Below are 21,578 nucleotides of genomic sequence, written 5' to 3'. Positions count from 1 at the left end.
GAATTTACATGCCATATTGGCTTTTACAATGATAAATACTTGTTAATAGTTATCCCTGCTTGTAGATGCAGTTAAACTGATCTGAAAGTAAACATCTCATCTTTTGACTCATCTTTTGTTGGTCAGCTTTCAAAAGTGTCCATGTGGTAGCTTAATTAAACTGGTTGCTTTTAAAAGCAGTCAACAAATACTGTACAGGCACTGCAATTTGTTTATATGGCTCATGATTTAAAGTAGGTTTTCATTCTGGTTTGTGCTTTTGGAGTACAAATAGACTATTTCCAGGAGAGTCGGCACATTTTTTGGCCTACAGAATCTCCAAATATTGTTAAGTAAAGATATATGTGATAGCTTCAAGGGTTAGTAAAATTGGAGAATGTAAGCAACCTAAACTGAACAAGTCATTTCAAGCTCATAAATTCTAGAGCCAAATTTTAGGTTTTTCTGAAAAATGCCCAAAAAAGCACTTCATCCATCACTTTACAGTAAAATACAGAGTACAGTGCAGTGAGCTAGGTACATTTATTGTGCGGGGGTTTTTTTCAGTTCACATACTCTTAAATATTTAAATAAATCTGAAACTCAAGTTCTGTTGTAACAGTCAGCCTGAATATTGCTAAATTGCAACAACCCACTTGTAAAACCAACACTTCTGTTTGGAAATGCCATAATTTACCTGCAGTTTTATGCATTTATTGCAGATACCTTACCTGGAGTATTAGACCTCTGATACAAATATAGCCTGTTAGTATAGCAGCCCATTAATTTAAGGAGTTTTACTTCCATATCTCAGAAGAAATTTTAATAACCTCTTAAGAGTGTATAGGACAAATTGTAGATCCATGGCTTTTAAATAAGATGTACTGTATGTATACCTGTAGTTCTGAAGCAAAGCTATGGATCTCTCCATCTTTAAATGATTGCTAAAGAAGCATTTGTAAATTACTTTTCCTTTTTGTTTTTGTCCACAACTGGAAAAAACAGGAAGGAAATTTCCCCTAAAGAGAGTCCGTGTTGTTCTGTAGGTAAAATTAGTGGTTTCTGTAGGTTTCAGACATGGTATTAAATATCCTAATGATAAAACTTGTTCTTCTTTTATAGATAATACCTGGTTGCTTCAAGGACAGTGTCTGTCTGGAGAAATAAAGGCTGTTTCCTGTCAAACTGTCATTCCCTTTCAGTTACCCAGGAGCTGTCTGTCAGCTGAAGCTATCCTGGCTGTCAAAGTGTGCCTCTACTATTGCAGCAAAGGTAGCAGTGCCTGTATGATGAAAGGAATCTCATTCAGTCAGCCTTTACAGATAGCTAGTACAAACCAAGGCGGCTTGACTCAAGTTGAACTGATACACACATTTTAACCAACTAACCCAAAGCCAGCTAATTTCATACTTTATTTTACTATCCACCATTTCTGTAGGAGAAAAACTTTTCTCTGTTGCTCATTTTCCTGGAGCTTATGACAAAGCTAAGAAATAATATACTTGGTAAAATGAAGTAGATTTCCCTACAGCTTAACGTGAAAATTTATCATCACAACCTCATTTTTTTTCATTACAGTAGCAGCAATAATATTGTAATACTCTAGACTCTGTTGCCAATTGTGAATCTATTGGATGTATGCCATTCTAAGCAATGAGCAACAATTTTAGAGTCCTTTTGAAAGAGCTGGTGTTACTTTGTGATGTTACTGTAAGAAGTTCTTTGCACTGTACATACTGTTAGAATAACTAGATCATTTTGGACTAACAGTTGCAAATTCCTTTTGTGCCCTTATTAAATTTTAATAGAATGTCAAAATGAATAGTTTATTTCTCTAGCTGTAAAAGAAGTATCTTGCTTATTTTTCTGTAATGGCATTTATGACACATGTATTTTGAAAATACATCTTAAACTAGGTGCAGCTCTAATTTGATGCAAACTGAGTCTTTTGCTTAACTAGATATGACTGCCTTATATGAAGAGCATAGTTTCATGGAAAAATTTCTGTGAAAGGAAGTGTTCGAGTTCCTACAGAAGAATTTCATGCTGATTTCTAAAAAAGAATGTGCCTCTAATCTGTATATATATAAAGAAAAAAAACCGCACAAACCCATGCTGCAGTTTTTCTGATCTGTACCAATTTACATTTTATAGTAAGTGATAGATAGTGGTTGAATATCTAAACTGCAAAAATTAAATGCCAACCATTTCAAGGGTGAATCACTTTCCTACTTTTATGATTTCTCTGTAAAGACTTGTCTGAAGACTTCTGTCTTGCAAATACATAATATCAAGAAGAATATTGTACTCTTGAAGTCTGATTCAGAGTCTTTTGAAGTCACTGTTAGTCCCCCAATTTGTAATAGTGGCCGCTGAACCAGAACTATATATTTAATAATGGATTATTTGCATTCATGTTTAGAGGTTCTGAGCTTTTGCTAGAAAACTGGTAACTAATCTTTGAGTAAGGTGCTTTAAAACTGTATTACAAAACCCTGCATTTGATGGTTAAGTGTTCTGCAAGTAAAATTCCTTCAATTTGCCATAGGAAGTAGCAGGAATATGGGAGGGAGTGCAAGTTTTTTTACTTGAACTGGAAGAGTTTCCACAGTGTTTAAGTGGTAATTGGATTAGGCTCTGTGCTCTGGTCATGAGAATCAGTTCTGAGAAGACGATTTTGTTTTAAGATAGTATTTTCACATACATTATGAAGTACAGCAGTGAAAGAATTTTTATACAGTCTTTTCGAAAACAATCACCATTGTTCCTGACACCTGTCAGTAAATGCCCGGTATGATTTGTTGTTGCTCTTTCTTACTTAAAGGCTGACTGAAATGTTGGTCATGAACCCGACGGGCTTTTGTTTTAAGGGAACCATATGGACTGGTGTGGTTTTCCTTCCATTGAAATGCCAGTCTATCTGCAAGTTCTCTGTAGTACCAGAAATGGTCATTATCTCACCTGTCAGCAGGGCAAGGGCTGAACTATTATTTTTCTTGTGTTTGTTTTTTAAGCAACTTTTCTAATTCAGTGTTTCAGCTCCTTTGGGTAAGCCTCTCAATTCTCACATGCCATTTTGAAGAAGAAGAAAGCTTTGCTGCTTTTGTTCACAGATTGCAAATGCTATTGGAGAGATGAAGGTAAAGAAACTGATTTGGGCATTTAGCATTTTTTACACTTTAGTATAACTCACTCTTTCAGAATTTTTTGTTTGTTTGTTTAACTTTGGATAGTAGCCAGGAAACCTTAGAACAGCTTCCAGCTAGACCACAAATTTTCTGTTGCTTACTGAAATAAACAAGCATTAGTTTCAGAAGTTCAGAATAATGAACCAAACTCTTACAGTTATCTTGAACATACAATTCAGCAGATGGATTTTTTTTTTCTCTCATTTTCAACTACAATGACATTGTATTTGTCTGTTTCAATTGGATGAGATTGTCAAATTCTGCCTGTATTCCAGTATTCAGAAAAAAAAAAAAAGTCAACAAATCTGTTTTCTTATTGACACTTTTTAATTAATGTATTGCTGTAGGGGAAAGACGCTGTATTCCTAACTTTATTTAACTATAGTGTGTAATGTTTAAATATAGCATTGTAGATATGCTTTCTATCTAAATGTACATATATAAATGTGTGTTTAAGTGTCATATCCTTTTTGTTTTCAAGTTTCAACTTTTGGTCACTGTATGTAGACACGCTCAGAACCGCTATAAGCTTATTGGGAAAGGGTGATACTAGGTAGTAGGAAAACTGTTGCATAAGCATCAAGCTGAAGTCCACTCTAAAGGACTTTTAACTCTAAAGGACTTTTAAATGTTTAGTTGTAGCCAAATTTTAAGCAATTGTATTTCAAGGAAAACAGTTTCAGCTTTACTAATGGAGAGCAGGAATATATCTGTTTGAACCATTTTTTTCTTTTCTTTTCTTTTAAGTCCATGTCACATGGCAGACAACTGAACCTTACATAAACTAGGGGAGTGGGGGGTGGTATACTATATCCGTGCTACTCTTCTCAGAGTGTTCTTTGCTACTGCACTGTAATGACTTTATGCTAAAGGAGAGGCAGAAGGTGTGATACCGTCTCAAAAAGACACACAACCCCCTATTTACAAAGAAAATCTTTGTATCCCAAAATCCTTTTCCCCCGAATCCAGTAAATCCTAAACTCTTTTAGATAATAATCCTCTAGTTTGCAAGGGAGAGCTGCTTTAACTGACTCATTTTAGTGGGTTTCACACAGGAACACTGCTGTAATCATTGTCCTTCATCATCTTAGGAGCAGCTGATTCTCAGTGTGCGCCAGTTCTCGCTGATGAGGTCACTGGGGTTCTTCTGCTCCTCACTCACTCGGCCTGTGTGTTCACTGTGATTGGCCTTTAATCATACAGCCCAACGCTATGTTTTGTTTGTCCAAGGAATAGCATACACACTCCCGGAGTCACTCCTTCTGTTTCACTTGTGGTATACAGACATTTGAATGTTCTGTAATTAGAAAAACATGGGTTTTAAAAGCTTATGATGTTTAGGGATACTATTTCCATTGCTTCCTCCAGGGTTTACAAGATAGTTCTTACAGTAAAGCGGCAAGTGCTGTGAATGTAACCAGACAGGCAAACAGAATAGCATGTACAAGCTAGAGAAATTTCTTTCAGTTAAGTACCAGAAAGCATCCCCAAAATATGATTCAGAAAAATAGAAAATGTTACTACTGTGTCTCAATACTGAAAAATAAGATATATTGATGACTGCTATCTCTTTGTATGGTAAGTTAGTTTATTAGCGTTTCCTGATATAAAAATTCTGAGCAGATTGATATAGCTCAGCACTCCCAGATTTGTGTCTTACAGTAAAAGTGTGTAATTCAAGGTCTTTTCAAAACATGTCTTTCTACTGACTTTAATAGGTTATGCATCAGACCTTAATAAATTAATAAATTGCTATAGAAAATCTCTAAATAATATTAGTCATGGCTGTATTGTATAATGGAAACAAGTTCAGTGACATTTGCAGTTTAGTTCTAATGTTTGCTTTTCTGCAACTGCTTTTGGGTTTGAATGAATATATTAATAGTTCTTTAAGATGTTTTTAGAAATTTTATTTAATTACAGTACAATATTCTTCATTAGACTAGGAAAAAGATAATGTGGTTTCAAAGAGGGAGCGTAATGTATTTTAATAGCTCTTTCATGTTGTTTGAATGCAGTAGTAACTTTCGGTAGTTTGTTCCCTTCTGTTGGAGGAAGAGGAGGGATGCTGACTGTGTAAACCTATGGATGGGCACATATTTTATGCATACATTTTTAGTTGATTCCTTTTTGTGTTAGATTCTCACATGTCATTTTGGGTTTTTCTACTGGATGTACTTATTCATAGTTCGTGTTTTGCCTCTCATGTCTTCCACTTGTAGAGCATTATGTTTGTATAATGCTGTGGTGATGTCGTGATACAAAGCAAGTACAGACCAGCTGAGTAATAAATGAGAACGTAATTTTATACCATCATGTAAATGCCTTATCTGCTTAGCCTCAGAAGAGGTGTATATGGCTTCCAGTACATTGTATATATTCTTAATGCACTTTTTTTACTCCAATGGGCAAATCTTGTAGCTCAAGCCATGAATAAAACAATTTTTTTGAGAACGTCAAGAAAAACATATTCCTTTTGTCTTGCTCAGAGGAGGGGGATGATCAGAATGAAGTGACTTTCCTTCTTGTGCAGGGGCATGTCCTTCTGTTTCTTTAATTATTGACTATTTATTTTCGCAAAGAGAGTTGTATTATTGACCACAATTTCTCTTGAATTTTTGATTCCTAACAAGGTTTTCTACATACATGGAAGCTTTAAATGTCTGACTTTGTAGAGTTACGAGTGATACATCTAGTTGAAAATGGCTTATAGTTTAGCAGACAATAGCAGAGATTTATGTACATTCTTATGATCTGTAATTTTTTAAAATCACTTGTTATTCATTAAGACTTACCTCAGAGACACATTGCAGCTGAACTGTTGCAGAAGTGTGTTCATAAACTGTGTATTGCAACTCAAAAGTAAGTTTTCTTGCTTGCATAATGTGCAAGAGATGCTGTGACACGTTGTGTATATGTGTCCTTCAGGCTGCAGTTGTGCTACTTGAGGAGAATTTACCATGCACAGCAGCTTATCAACCACCCACAGTAACTCTCCACGCAAATCTGCCAGCTCAGTTGTTCATATAATCAATTAAAATTACTGATTTATGTTAGCAAAGATTTAGTATTTAGAATTAATCATTATAACTTTCATCGAAATCAGTTTGTCAGGGATTAGAGGAGCTTCTCTGTCTCAAGCAGGGAAAGTATAAGAATGGTGACAATTAGTTGGAGACAGTTGTTGAAAATGTAAGACTTGGTTATTTTTTAATTAAACCACCACATCTGTCTTTGTATTCTACAACAGATCATGAATTTAGAAATGGTATTTCTAATATTTTACATTCCATTATGTCATATAACCAAATTCGACTACTGTCTTCCATCAGAAGCAGCTGTTCTTACATTTTATAGTTTTTGTACTATCATATGTAAAATCACTTACTCTCGATAAGGATTAGGATTCATTCTTCTTAAGGATTCAACGCACCCATGATTGAGTTTCCGAGTTTATCTTAGTTTCTTTGTCATAATATTATGGGGGATTTTGGTTAGTTTTTGGATCTATCTTTTCCTCCTGTAGTTTCCCCAAGAGTGAAATGCAGCCAGTGTCTTGTTACCATGGAGGGATCCAAGTAGGATAATTCCCTCTACCAGCTCCTTGCCCCTCCCCTGCTGTAGGGATGGGGATGTAAACAGAAAGTGCAATAGGGCTGTCCCATCGTAAAAAGATAGCGTTACCTGGAAGCTCACTCCAGAAGGGTTGCAAATGAGGTGAGGATTTTGGGATGAGTTATACCACAACTCTAATCCTCAAAATGGATAGTCCTAGTGCATACTGGCTTTCTGGGGTTTCCTGCTTCCTAGCACCTGTACTTCTCTTTACAGCCTATAAAATCTTTCTCCCTACAGAAGGGAAGAATTCTACCCTTATTATTCCTGCAAAAAATCTTCATTTAATTGATTCATTAGCACTCTTTATCTTAAGATAACCTGGTAATAATTACTGGAATCTAGGACCTATCTGGACCCTCCCCCATGCTTCTAGGTAGCATTAGAGTAAGATGATGTCCTCAGGTCAACTTCATCAAGCTTTACACTGATGCAGCTACCATCGGAATTTTTACCTTTACCTCTGGCCCTGTCCAGTGAGGTTCTGCAGTTGTTTCTAGGCCTCCCAGAGCATGCCATCAAACTTGAGTAGCCTATGCAGGGATTTTAATGGTTCTTAGTTTCAGGAAACTTTGATACTATAAATTAAATACTTTGGCTATTAGGTGGTTTGAAAGATACCCCAGTTTGCTATCTTGTTGCAGCTTGTGCTTAATTATTTTCAGAGGGTAACAAAATTTTGTCACAGCTGCAAAATTAGAAACCTGGATATAACTTGCGGAGTGTTTGTGCAGCTATAATTACTGTACCTCTTCGCTGGTCCATTGCTTTCAAGTGTACCAGAGAACTGTTTGTTCAATTGCAGGCCCCAGGGCTAAGCAAAAGAATTGCAAGTATTTTTCAAGTCTTGCCTAGTTCCTTTGAAACATCAACGATTTTGAGCTAAAGAAATCCCACTTGTAAAAATCTGTTCGTAAGTCTACCTTAATTTAATGCTCTGTACTCAACATGCCTCAGAAGAACAATATTCCACACTATATTTTCCCCCTTTTGACTAAGTATTTAGAAACTCAACCCATCTGGCAATTGTCAGATTTCATAGAAAGCAAGATAATGATTCCCAATTTGATTTTACATTCATGTTTTTTAAAAATAAGAGCTTGTTTTTCAAGCTTTTGACTAAACTGAAATACCTGGTTTTGAACCATCCATTCAAGGAATCTGTCTTGAGAGTTGCCTATATCAGATAACTGGCTTCCAGATTTTTAAAATTTGGAATTGATAGTAAAGTGAAGGAACAGAATTGCTAAATATTTTATATTTTGAATGTTTAACTTCAGAGCGATCTGCTTTTACTTTTGAATGAGAATTAGTGCAATTAAAACTTTCTCTTCTGTAAATCATTACATAAATGTACCATTAATCATTGTATCATTAAAACCTGTGATGGGTCTGTGTGATTTTTACAAAGAAATTAATAAAGAAAAATAAGGTAGTTGTAAAGCTGCAACTGGGTGAAATCCAGGTGCTCCAAGATGAGCAGCAGATATGTTTAGGGCCAGTAGTTTAGCCCAATGTGACAGAAATTTTGCATTTTCATTACATTATGATGGCTGAAGGAAAAAATCAGTGCCTTCCATAACAATACTTGAAAGTGTATCTTTACAGAAACACTGGAGTACTGATGGAAGCAAGGTGTTCGACCTTCGTGGTTTGCAAGCTTCAGGGGGGTTTAATTCTCGCCTAATTCTGAAACTGTGAAGAGTTTTTCTTCTCCCTTATGTTTTTGAATAATGTTGAAATTAAAGTGCTTTTTGTTCAAGCTACTCTTCTTATGAAGAACTTTAAAATGTTTTTTCTCAATCTTGTGAAACTGTTGTTACGTCTTCTATACACTTCAGAACAAACTTGGCAAGGAGATTTCAAACATCTTGCTGAAATTGTGATATGAGTGAGATGGAAGGCAAAATGTTCATTGATCTAAAATCTTGGTATTTGGGGGGTGGAGGGTTGGTCTTTGTTTTGGTTTTATTTTTTTCCCCCTGTTCTACAGATCAGTAAATATTCTTTAAATGGCAGAATGGTTTAATGGTTGTGTGTAGAGGCAACTAGGAAGGGTCAGGTTCTCTCACTGTGAAACCATGTAACTTCATTTAGGTAATGATGTGGGATGTCTAAAAACCCCAGCAGTGTAATACTAGTGAGGAAAGTCACATTTGAGCACTTAACACCTTAATAAATGTCTCCATACGGTTTAAGGGGAAAGACAGGGATATTTTTCTTCCTTGAGATCTTGAGTGTTGCTTTGTGGACATTGGAATATTTTTGTCTGCTCTTTGAGATACTAAACCTCTGTTTTTCCATTCCATGTGATGCAAAGCCTTTCAAATATCTGAACATTTAAAAGATGTGTTTTATGTTTGTTGCTACAAAATATGCAAAGAAAACTGAAGGCACTTCACCTACAGCTGATGTAGATTATGTAAGTTCTTTACATACAGCATTGCCTAATAGTGTTCTTAACAATATTCATGGATTATGATCCTTTTTAAATAAAAGGTAAATGTCCTGTAATATCATGAGAACAAATAAATACACTGTAGAAGAAATGTCAGCCTCAGATATTAGTTCAACAAATAAACAGTGATTAAAGAATGTACTCTTTCTCCTGTGAAACCTCTTTCTCCTTGTAAAGCTGTTTCCTGGAAAAATAAACATTAAAAATTTTATCTTTTCTTTCGAGGCTGGGTTTGTCTGTCAATCTTTACATGAACACAGATGTGGAAGTTATGAAATGCGTCTGCTGTAAGGGGTTACAGCTTGATTAAAATCCTTTAATTAACAGGTACCATTCGTTTCACACTCCCTTTCCCACAGGGCTCTGCAGTCGTGGGTCTCAGCTGGCCATTCTGTGACCAGAGGGTTGATAAAACAGCGTGCAGGCATGAGGATTCCCCAGTTTCAATGTTACACAGTGGTCTGGAAACAAGAGATCTGGTTTTATTCCATTTCTGCACATAAGAGAGATGAGAAATGGCGTACTGCATGAGTCACAGACTGACTGTTTTGTAGCCTTCAGTTTATTGCAGCGATCCCAGAGCAAGCTTAGCTACTGGAACAGATCTCGCTGCACTGAGCTCCGCTTTGAAGCACTGTTCGTTAGCCATATTACTGTGGCGAGGCTGGACCACAGTTTGCAGTGTGTGGGTGCCTGTTTAATAATTATGGTTGAACCGTATTTTAACAGCAGCTTCTAAAAAATACAATTGTTTTAATTGTTCTACTGGGATAACAGTTTTGCAGGTTTGACTAAGAACATATGGATATAGAGTACTAATACAGGCTTCTCGTGTGCACCAATACAACTGAGGACCGATGCCAACATACCTACGAAGATAATCCCTTGTTTATGCTGCTCATTGTGTTTTTATTGATACAGTGATTTATTGTTAATGAAAGCATCATGGCCATTCTGGCATATTTACTGTAGGTGAGCCCCAGCAATAGTATGTGTAGCTCTGTTGAATTTCTTTCCCCTTGCTAAAGATTATTCCTCATGCCTATTAATCCATTCAAATATTTAAAACATTTATACATGCCACGTCTAAAACTCAGCTTTCTGATTTCCATCCAGATTAAATATGTTTAGCTTAGCCTGATGCACCAAGTCTGAATGTGACAAACATTCAAACAAATTTATTTGCAATTTCTATGTTTTGTTATAAAGTGCATCTAAAGCTTCTGCCAAGCCTAACTCAGCTAGCTTAGGCAGGGTTGTGTCGTCTCTCAGCATCTTAGTGAGCATTTGCCTCAGATCATAAAGCTGGAAGTTTAATTGCTTTCAGTCGTCATCTCTGAAATGACACCTTCACCCCCAGTTTTTATTTAATTATTCTTAAAGCAATAAGCCTGTATGTACACAGACTTGCACATTCTATGTGCAAACAAGTCTATGATGTTTGTGTGTCTAATGGCATTTGTGTGACTGAGCTGGACTTGCGCATTTTGCCAGAACCCAGGGAGGCTCTGATTGCCTGGTAGAGATTTCTGCGGTCACAAAGTCACTGCTCTAGGAAACAATTAATTAGGTTGTTTCTAAAGGCAAGGGAAAGGAGCCTTTCATGTGAAGTTCGCTACCAGGGCCAAGATATTTTCTTGTTATTGCAAGGCATTCTGCAGTCTCCTGCCAAGAGGAACTTACCCGGAGATCGGGTAGACGGGGCTTTAAAAGGCTTCTCTCCCTGCCCTGTCCTTCCCATCTGAAGTGGTTTCCTGTGGCTGTTCAAAATCATGACCCTGCTGCCATATCTGAATTTTATCTTTTCTGCCTGTCACCCTGGTATTTCGTGCACACAATCCCACCAGAAACTGAAAATGATACCTGATGGCTATCTTATGTGCCGCTGCATGTAGCAAAATTCTACCCTCGCTGTAACTGGGCTTTCTAGAGCCGGTTTGTTCTCCTTTGCCCTCTTCCTTAAGCACAGAAATCAAAGCAGAGGTGAGGATTTCAGACTTCAAGTGTAAAAAAAATAGCTTTCTAAAGTATTGCTACAGCAGCACGTTGTTTCTTTCATTTTTCGGACAAGCATTAGCAAGTTGTAACCCTTAGTTAAGTCTCTCCATATTTTTCCTCTTGGGCATTCCCTTAAGCAGAGTCTGTGGCCTTACCAGCGCTCAGAGCTCCTAACAACAGGCGGTAGACTGTGGGTATATTTTCCAAACACTGAAAAAAGCTGCAGTATTAAGGATTAGTTAGATATTAATGAACAGGTTGCTTCAGTAAAACCAAATATTTAGTCAAATTTACCCCTGTGCTCTATATTTGCTTATGAGTTCCATCCATGGAGCTGCAATGTTATTGTTGATCTTTGAAGCTATCATTGCAATTATGTCCTTGAGAACTGAAAAGTTGTTCTAACGCCATCTTTATTTACTAATGAGAAGGCAGGTTTAATATCTTCTTTACACAGCAGGGCTTGGGAGAGCACATCACTTCCGTAGGGAAGGTCTGAACCCTGTGTCTGAGGTGGCGGCACTAAGTGGGACGTGTTTTAGGCCGAGCAAAGCAGTCAGCAGCTGGACGGTCAGCAGCAAGCGTAAGCAGTTGTTACATCAAGGCCTCTGCGCTTTCCCTCCCTCTCCTTACACACGCTGACACACCCATGACTTGACTGAAGCTGGGATATTTTCGACAAGACAAGGAATAATGGTTTTAAACTAAAGAAGAATAGATTTAGACTAGACATAAGGAAGAAATTTTTTACAATGAAGGTGGTGAAGCACTGGCACAGGTTGCCCAGAGAGGCGGTGGAGGCCCCATCCCTGGGAACATCCCAGGCCAGGCTGGACGGGGCTCTGAGCACCCTGGGCTGGTTAAAGCTGTCCCTGCTCACTGCAGGGGTTGGGCTGGGTGGGCTCTAAAGGGCCCTTCCAACCCAAAGCATTCCGTGATTCTATGATATTTTCCAAGTTGTTATCTGAGGTTGATACTAAAATACAGAGATCATTAAGAATGAGAGATGTAACTGTATTTCAGAATCTTAATACATTCAGCAAATGGAGTCACAGGAGAGAATATCAAATTGAAATGCACCAAGCAGTGCGTAGGAGCATCGATGCCTAAATGGCAGTTAAATCCATGGGAAATTTGCTGGGGGCTACTGAGAAACCCGTCATTTAAATTTTTCTCTCCTTTATGCAGCTGAGTGAAGAAGATGGATTTAATTAGCATTTTTGCCGTGCTCTTAGCAGTGGAAGTGCTATAAAGTGCTGTTGTTTTTGCAGACTTGAATCAAAGGAGGTGCATGTGGCAGAGCTTCTTAGACCGTATGAGGAAGGTGCAGAGGTCGTACTGGGACAGTCAGAAATGGAGTCCCTAGTAAAGAGTGAGAAAATTTGCCTCACAAATTCACTGATAAGTGTAAAATGAAACATTTACTGAATCATAACAGGATTAGTTATGAATTTAAACTAGCGGGGGATTAAAATTTTTTATTTACTTGAGGATGCTGAACAGAACGATTCACTTTCCAGTAGGCGTAAGTTACATGGAAATGCATAAAATACAGGGAAAACAGACCTTTACCAAGAGAAGTAGCAATGGATGCTATGTTTTATATAGAAGCATAAGCATCTTTTTTCTAATACGCAGCAAGATTGCTGATTTTAAAAAAACCCATATTTTTAAATGTTAGTGGATGGAGAGTCTCAGCAACTTTGTGACCTGCTTCTGGTCTGTGTAAGTGTATCCCCTTTCACATGGTTATATATTTTTCTTATACACTCGGTTCAGGGTCTCTCCTGCTTTCACATACTGTGGTAGCCTAATCACTGTGGTACCCTCTGGGACTCTTCATATCACAGTTTTAGTCTTGAGAGTAGGAGAGACTACCTTATTGTAGACATCTGATGGCAGGCGTGCATCTGTTTTCATAGAACAGTCTGGCTCAGATGAACCTGTTACAGTATTTGTTTCCCACCTTCTCCCAACATACAGAAAGCTTGTGGAGTACTTCATACAGCAGCAAGCAAAAAATGATCAGTATTCTTTTGGATTTAATCCATGTTGAAGTTTCTCACAGTCTTGAAGGAAATTCATATTTATGATTAAGGTGGTCTCAGGAAAGAGCTAATTTGCTATTTCCAAAAAATCCCAACAAGTTCATGTTGTTAGCCTAGAAAACTCGTGTATTTTAAACTGAGAAATGCTTACAGTCAAGTAAAGACATTTTCAGAAAAAAGTGATCAAGTTATTCTGAAGCAATTCTGACCTGTCCACTTAATAATATGAGGACTGTTGTAAGCAATGATACATCCTATCCATTTTTTTGTCAGCCAAGGAAATTAGTGAGGAAAATCCACTAGGATTATGTTCCAGCACAGCACTTCAATGGTACATCTCAGCATTAAAGTCTACTGAATTCCCCTCAACTTGGGAAGAGACTCAGATTCAGTAGGAAGTTTAACTCTATGATATAAACCATGTGAAGGCTGAACCCTTAGGTGGAATAAATTTTCCTGCTTCTAACTGGACAGTGGAGTTTATACATTTCTCCCAGGCAGCAAATAGATGCATTTATCCTTACATTGCTGCACTCAATCTCTGCTGAGTTTCTTCTTAATGACTATCACGTGATCCTTTTCCCTCTACCTTCATCTCTGTAGTTCTCCCAAAGCTTGCAGCCCATTGACTATCTGCTTGTAGTTCTTTTCACTCACGAAAGAAAAGTAATTTAGTTTCTCTCATATTGGAAAAAAAAAATATATATAATACATCCTTTTCCCTTTTCTTTTTACATTCATGAAATGTGCTATTAGCAAAAGCTGCTGCTTCCTCTATTTCACTTCTGTATTACATCCCACTAATTTGGCTGTGCCCATGCTGACCACTGAAATGACTCTCAGCAAGGTTTCTAATGATCGATTGCTAGCCAAATGTCCTCAATCTTCTTGGCCTGCCAGTTGCCTTCAACATATACAACCAGTCTTCTAGTTTTCAAATTTTCACTTTGTTTGCTTCTGTACTTCCCTTTATTCCGGCTCTCTGCATACTTTGGAAACTGCTTCTTCATCATGTCCTTGGCTGAGTAGTCTTCGTCTTCCCCATCTCCAGCTTTTGGTGGGAATTCCCCTGGACTGCCACTCTTCCTTCCCTCTTCCCTTTGCACACTTTGTCTCAGGATGGTACAAAGTTCAGCAACCACCTGTGTTGAGGAGTCAGAGTCCTACCTCTCTCCTCCAGAATGGTCTCTATCAAACTGGAGTCTCAACCTTTATCTTCCTTCGACTTTATAAAATTTAATATAGCTGAAAACTCCTAATCATCTCTTCACTATTCCTTCATGTTACTCCTTTCCTTTATCAAGAAATCCTGCTGATTACAGATAAGCCTTAGAACTTCAACATTCATTCAGATTTCAGCATCTCACTTGGTCCTTGGATTTGGACGGTAACTGAATTTTTGCAGATTTTTTTTCCATCTTTTGTCTTCTCTCTCTCTAGTCTGAACATTTGTTCTAGGTTTTCTACCTCATGTCTCAATCACTACAACACACCATGTTAGTTAACAAAACCTTGTCCTGCTCTTATCTATCCAAAATGCAACTTTATCAAGTGTTCATTTTGTAGCCTGAAAGGTGATGACTGAATCCAACTGCCAGCTCTCCTTACTTGCTAGTATCAAGCATATGCTGGAACTCCGCATATTTCAATATGCCATTCACAGCATAGTCATATCCTATCTGTGAGGCTTTATTAATTTTCAAGATACCAACTCCTGCCTCTGATTTTTTCATCTTTCTGCACCATTATCCACTTTTAATCTTGCAAACCTTGCAAAAAGTACCTCTGAGGCTTCCCTTAATTTTTAAAAGGATTTCCTCATCAACGCTGCAAAGCTTTTCTTACAACACTGAAATATTTTCAACTTTTAGGCTCTCCTGGACTAAGATCACTCACTCTTAAACCAGCAATATCTCACTGTTTGCTGTCAGGCTCTGTCTGTTGGCTGCACGGTATCATTTGTTGCCTGGTGTTGTACATCAGTTGTAAGCTCGCAGTGGATACGAGACTTTCTTCTCCCTATGTGTTTACACAACACCTAATACCATGGAGTTTTTCCTGAGAAGAACTCCTAGACACTATGGTAATATAAATGATAATAACAGTTGGTATGACAGGTTTATTTCCTTAGCAGTGCTTAATCTTAGCAAAACAGCTTTAAAAATAGATTCAGAAGCCAGAAAAATAAAACAAATTACTTCTACAAAATGTGAAGTTCTGCTTCCATCATTCCAATGTCTTGCTCTTGCCTATCTGTTTGTAGACAAGTCTCCCATTGCTTGTCCCACTGAAGCTTCAGCAATGTACAAGCAAATAAATTAAAAAGCCTTCCTGAACTGGGAGGATTATGTCCTTAGTCCAGGAATTCTGGAAGGGTGCATGGAGTTCAGATGAGCTGGACATCTCTCCAGGTTCAAGTCCTAAAGGGTCCAAAGATTTTATCACATTTTTTATAGGGATGTTTGATCACATGCTGAAAAAATGTTGAAGTTGGCTAGAGATGCATCTGTCTTCACAATATTTATTGGCTTTTTTAGTTTGTTCTGGTGGATAAAGAGACGATTGATTGAACAGGTGAAAAACAGAAGAGCATTGGACATGGGGTTTGACCCTGCACTGTGGTACCTCTGTCTTCCACCAAAATACAACAGATTCTACACACAAGTGAAGGGATGGACCTTCACGTTGTGGGCTGTTGCATTTGGAGTGTCCGTAGGAGGTGAGGTTTGTGGCTGTGTTTAATTCCCATAGAAGTTCACTCCATGGCTTTGGACAAGCCACAAGGATGTCTCCTGAACTGCTGGTTGTTATCCTTATAAAGGAGATCTGAGTGACGGATCAATGTTCTTTCTTAACACCTACCTTATTTTTTTGTGTTTGGCACTGAGCATCTGGAAGATCGTGAACAATTTCATGGATTTACTTGGTATTTTGAGCAGAAGGATTCAATCTCCTCAGCCACAGAGGTACTCTTCTGTATAAGCTGTTCTCTCCATGCTTCTCCACACTCAGCACCAGAAGCTTCTTCCCATCATGCCTGTATCCTTTGGGGTACACCATGTTACACATGGATCCTCCTAAGAAGCTGTCAGCTCCCTCTGCCAGGGGAGGCTTTTGGCTGTTTGGACTGTAAGTCATTTCTTCTGAGGAAAGGCAGTGGTCTACGTCCTGTTAATGCTGGTCAGATGGCATTCTTCTGTGGGAAGCCTGTCTCAGTAGAGGAGGAGGACATGTAATGATCTCTCATTTGCTGTCGGGACATACTGCTGGGCTATGACTTTGCTGTAATTCATGAAACAGCGATGATTTCTTCTTCAATATTGCACAGCTACAGTCCAGGCAAGAGGTAATGAAAGACTTTTATAACTGAGGCCAGCAGTCTGCCAGGATCAACATCTCCTGGTCAGCCAGAGAAGGTAGGAACCTTGCCCTGAGATGGAGTTGTGTGAGACCTTTGTGTCAGTGCGGAATCCAGGAGTACTCCAAGAGCAGCGTGAATTCCCAGACACATAGATGGTCAGGAAGCCTTTTCTTGAGGAACTTCTGCAATCGTACATAAATCTTCTGGCATGGCCTGGTTTATTTTTACCTTTAATCCTGAAGAATTCCTGATATTCTAACCTTATTTTCTCATGTTTTATTAGAACTAACTCGCAAAACCTCATTCCAGTATGCGTGGGATCCTGAGCTTAGCTTTTCACTAAAAGCTGCCTTTTTAACTCTTTCACACCTTCCCCTAGTTGATTTTCCTTTTAAGATAATACAGTATCTAAGGAAAATATTGAAAGGAACAATGTGCTGTTTTCCCTTTTCTGTAAAATGGATGGACTTGAAGTGTAAAGCACCTAGTACATGACATTAACATTAGGAAACAAGCAACTAAGACCCATAAAATTCAGCAAAAATTTTCAGATATTATCTTAGGAACTTGAATTTTTTTTCCAGATTCCCTAACTTTGGTTTATTTATTTTACAGTCCTGAAAGAGTTGCACATATATCTTTTAAGATTAAAAAACCCTGTAACTAATGCAATTAATATTTTAGTCAAGAATGTAAGGCTGACCAAAACTGTCATAAAACACAACAGAGCCCAAGTTGGGTCTTGTCCATTATGGCAGTGAGAGTTGAGAGTACTCAGTTCTTTGTGATTATATATCAGTTTCATAATCCCCTACACCATAATTAAGCACTGTTCTTGTTGGTACTGGCTTACTAATATTTTTGGCAAGCTTTTCTACTTATTGTTTCATCAAATTACAAATCTCTGTGCAAAACTGACAATTTTCATGGCATTTCAATTTTTTTCAGTTAGAAGAATGTAAGCAAGGTGTTTGAGCCAGCTTTCTAGAATACTTTATCTTGCCCCTGCCCCCGAATACCTAGCCATTTAACTTCAGTTGAAAATATCTTTTGGGGTTTTGGGGGATGTTCTCAGTTTTGACTTATGAAATCACTTCTAAATCAGAGTAAAATCCTTTCCATGTTATTTTTCCTACTGAGAAAGCAAGCTCTTTTTTTTCTGAAGTGTCAGCATTTCCCTGGAGACAAAATGGCATGTCCTGATGAACTGCATGTGGCAGACGTAGAGGTGCTGCGCCAGGGCCCCGATGCCCAGCCCAGCCGTGGCGGGCGAAGGACTGTGCGTAGCAGGAGCTGCCTGCCCAGAAGAACCAACAATCTGAGAATAAACTAAGAAGCAGGAGCCGGACGTTACACACAGAGGAAGTGCAATAACATAAAAGTGAGATGTTTCAGATCAGCACGGGAAGCAAGAGCAAGTTGTTAGAGTAGCCCTTGGCCTGCCTGATGCCTACAAGTACCACTGCTCACAAAATTTGCAAGGTAGGGTTGAGTTGTTGGCGGGGCCAGGCAGCTTACAAGCAGAGAGTCTAGTAGTGTTTGTGCTTTTCCATGCCAGGTCCTCTCAGTGCCAAGGAAAGGCCCTACACAGCTTTAATTTGCTAGTATAGACACAGTCTCTGTGACCGAATACCTTAGAAGACACATTCTACAACAGATTTGTTTTGGAAGACTATGATCTTTGTAGAGTCTACTTGTTGGCCCCCGGTTTTTCAAAACTATGTACATGCTTCATTGTCCAGGCACATTGCTGCTGATGGCAAAGAGCTTATTCACTGTAGTAGAGGTCTGCCCATAAATAAACACATAACTCCATAAGCACAGGCTAATTTTTTCATGTGCCTAGCACAGTGGGGCTCTAGCCCTAACTTGGGGTTGCTGAGTGCTGCTTTAATAGAAATAAATGACAAAAATGATCAATTTTTTCTTAGATGTCCATTATAGACTTTTTAAAAATCCTACACTCTTACTTATTTAAAATCTTTGATTGCAGATCACCCTCTCTCCAGAACTGACAACCTGTTACAAGCAGGCCTGTATGATGACAGATATGTGATTATATTTAAATAGCCCTGTCATAAAAAGCATTTCCTAGATTGTATTTTTTCTTAGCCTGATATTTGAAAGGTTGCATTGCATTTTCTGCTTTCTTAATGAAAACGTTCTGCAGTGTGAAAAAGGAGTTAAAAGCCCTGAATTAAGCCTGTAGGTACCATTTACCATACAAAATAAATACGTAAAACTTAAAAAAAAAAAAATCTATAATGTGTCTATGAGAGTATTCCATGGTGGCAAAAAATGTTCCAGTCTGTTCAAAGTCCAGATGAATTTGAATCTCACTTCCAAAGAAAGGCTCATGTTGCTAATCTCCCATGTCCTGCTGTTTGAACTCATCAGCTTCAGAGATGATAAGAGCGTGTTATTATGCAAACTGACAAAGTTTATTTACACAGCTTCTTAAAACAGATTCTTTCAGTGGTATGGCCAGGTGGTTAATATCTATTGTCAAATTTTTTATGCATGCTGGTTCAGTAGTACACATTCTCCATCCTGTAAACAAGATATTGTCCACTGTACAATGTTCTGTCATCCTAAATCTGAGGGGTTAACACACTTTCATCTTTAATCTCCTGGAATCCTTCTTTTCCTTTGATTTTAAAATCTATGAACACTTTCACAGAGCACATCCTTCAATAAACACAATAAAAAAATCAAATAACCTAAGCAGCTTTAAGTTCAAAATTAAGTTTTATATCAAGCAGGAATCTGGAAATGCGGTGCTAGTCTACCATGAAGTCTTTCATCTTTGCACATCCTGGGGGCACTCTAGTGTTCCCATATTGTCAGGTGAGCTCTCTGTTCTAAATATTTTTAAGTGGCTTAAGCATTTGAGCACTCAATTCTGGGACTCCCAACTTAAATGTTTCCTCAAATGGATCTGATTTTCAAAGGATGGCTGTTCAATGCTTTCTGCACAGCAGGCTGTTTTCCTTCTGGTATCTATAAACTGAGGAAACAAAGATCACTCATCTCTTTTTTTAAGTATATAACACATTTTTAATATGTTTCATTTAACTAGAAACCGTTTGTAACAGCTGTGCATTATGAAGTCTTCTGTATTTAAAAAGCTTTGCTTTTATGTGGGATATAAATCACAGAATAAAATTTACCAGGAAAAATGGGAAATGGAGATACCAATTTATATACAAAGGAAATACTGGAAGATTTACTGTCAGTGATTTTCTTAAATCTGCTTAGACAGCCAGGACAACATTTTCCAGAATGGATATGGATGCAGTTTTTCACATCCATAGGTCAGCAGTTTGTGGGGGTTCCCTGGAGAGCTCAGACTCGAACTAAAGGGCACCAACAGTAATGAAATGTCTTCCAGTGAGCACCAAACTGCCAGGGGCTGCTGGAAATATCCCCTCCCCCCCCCAAAAGGGGGCCTTGGAGTCATACCTAAACCTCACTGAAGTGGTGGAGGTGACAGTGGGAGCGGTGTGTGTGTTGAGAACGTCGCTGACTCAGTGTCACAGGGATCAAGCTTTAACTGGGAGCCCTTGGCACATCAGGGCATGAAGGTATTTTGAAAAAAATTAAATATTCTTATGTCAAGTCAAGTTACAGCAACTTAAGAAGATAGTTGGACATTTGTGGCCTATGTCATCAGCAGGGTTATTTGAGTGAGACCACGCTGTGAAGGCCACAGTAACTTAGATTACTTTGCAATTGCTGTGGACTAAAAGACCACAGCTTTAAGGTGGCAGCAATAACAGAAGCAAAGTCACCTGAATGGTATTGCAAATTCTAGACAAACTCACTGATGTTAATGTTAAGCAACTTGGCTGTTTTTCTTGGGGAAAAAATAGTGCTAGAAGAATGCCACTTTCAGAGAACCTTGTGCAATGCACGTACTTAACAAAACACTTCCACAACCTTGAAATCCAAAAATGATTTTCACTTCCCTGTCTCTTTTGACATTACTTCCCCTGACAATGACAAGTGCCTCAAAACTGCGTATTGCTTTCCAGCTAAAGCTTGACCTTTGCTGCTTTTCTTCTTCAAGAAGTAACACTGCTAAAATTATACATCAGACAAGAAAGCGAATGAATCATCCAGCTATAAAAGACTTATTTTGAAACAGTAGGAAAATATATACCTGGGCATGTAGTTCTGGAGTTGATTAAATCACCACATTTGCAAATCCTTAGACCTTAGCTCCCTGTAAAGTCGATTTAAAATTCTGAGAGGAAAACCACAAGCAAAGTTTGCAGAAGAGCATGCAGCGGATATGCAACTATATCCACGAACAGTAAACCCAAGATTTCTCATAGTTCATGTGGTGTTAAGGAGGACAAAAGCACTCATAGAATATTAGAATCATAGAAGATCTCATAATAATATGAGATAATATTGCAGGCTTCATTCATATAGATAACATTTTCAATCAGGTTACATCTACCAAACCTCTGCTCTTTCATGTGAGAAACCAGAACTTTCGTTGGCCAGAAGACTTCCAAGTAGGAAATGAACAAGCAGTGCCCACCTCATACCTATTTAATACCTATTATTGGTGGTGTCAGTCTACGCTCAGTGGTCATGCAGCCACCCTCCAAGAATATATCATCATAGCTAACTGGCATTAGGCTGACTTCACAGAAAGGTGAAATACTGAGAAAAGCGGGAAAGAGAAGTGCCTTTAGGCAGGTCCTTTCAGAACTGAGCTAACGCACAGTGCTGATGAGACAATAACAGCCATTTTTATGCAGTACATTTAATCCCCAGATGTGGTTAATCTTGAACAGCTGCTGCCAGGACTGGGCCTGTTCTGTGGATGAGAGGACTATGCCTCTCCATCCCAAACCAGAAAGAATGTGCAGAAAGCAAAGATACACAAATTAAATCCGTCCAACATGTTCATGACTTTA

General features: G+C 38.2%; 1 protein-coding gene across 3 annotated transcripts in view; it reads left to right on the top strand.

The window, feature by feature from the left end:
• Positions 1 to 3,755, top strand: part of NHLRC2 (NHL repeat containing 2) — a 33,881-nt gene extending 30,126 nt beyond the window's left edge. For all 3 annotated transcript variants that reach the window (XM_075717781.1, XM_075717778.1, XM_075717779.1), the window contains one exon: positions 1,102 to 3,755. In XM_075717781.1, the coding sequence (XP_075573896.1) occupies positions 1,102 to 1,358 (257 nt within the window). In that variant the 3' untranslated portion in view covers positions 1,359 to 3,755. The remainder of the gene's footprint in view (positions 1 to 1,101) is intronic.
• Positions 3,756 to 21,578: the final 17,823 nt, after the last annotated feature.

The sequence above is a fragment of the Pelecanus crispus genome, chromosome 10 (genome assembly GCF_030463565.1).
Source record: "Pelecanus crispus isolate bPelCri1 chromosome 10, bPelCri1.pri, whole genome shotgun sequence".
NCBI lineage: Eukaryota > Metazoa > Chordata > Aves > Pelecaniformes > Pelecanidae > Pelecanus > Pelecanus crispus.
Note: the sequence above shows the minus strand (reverse complement) of the source record. Positions and strands in the feature narration are given on the sequence as shown.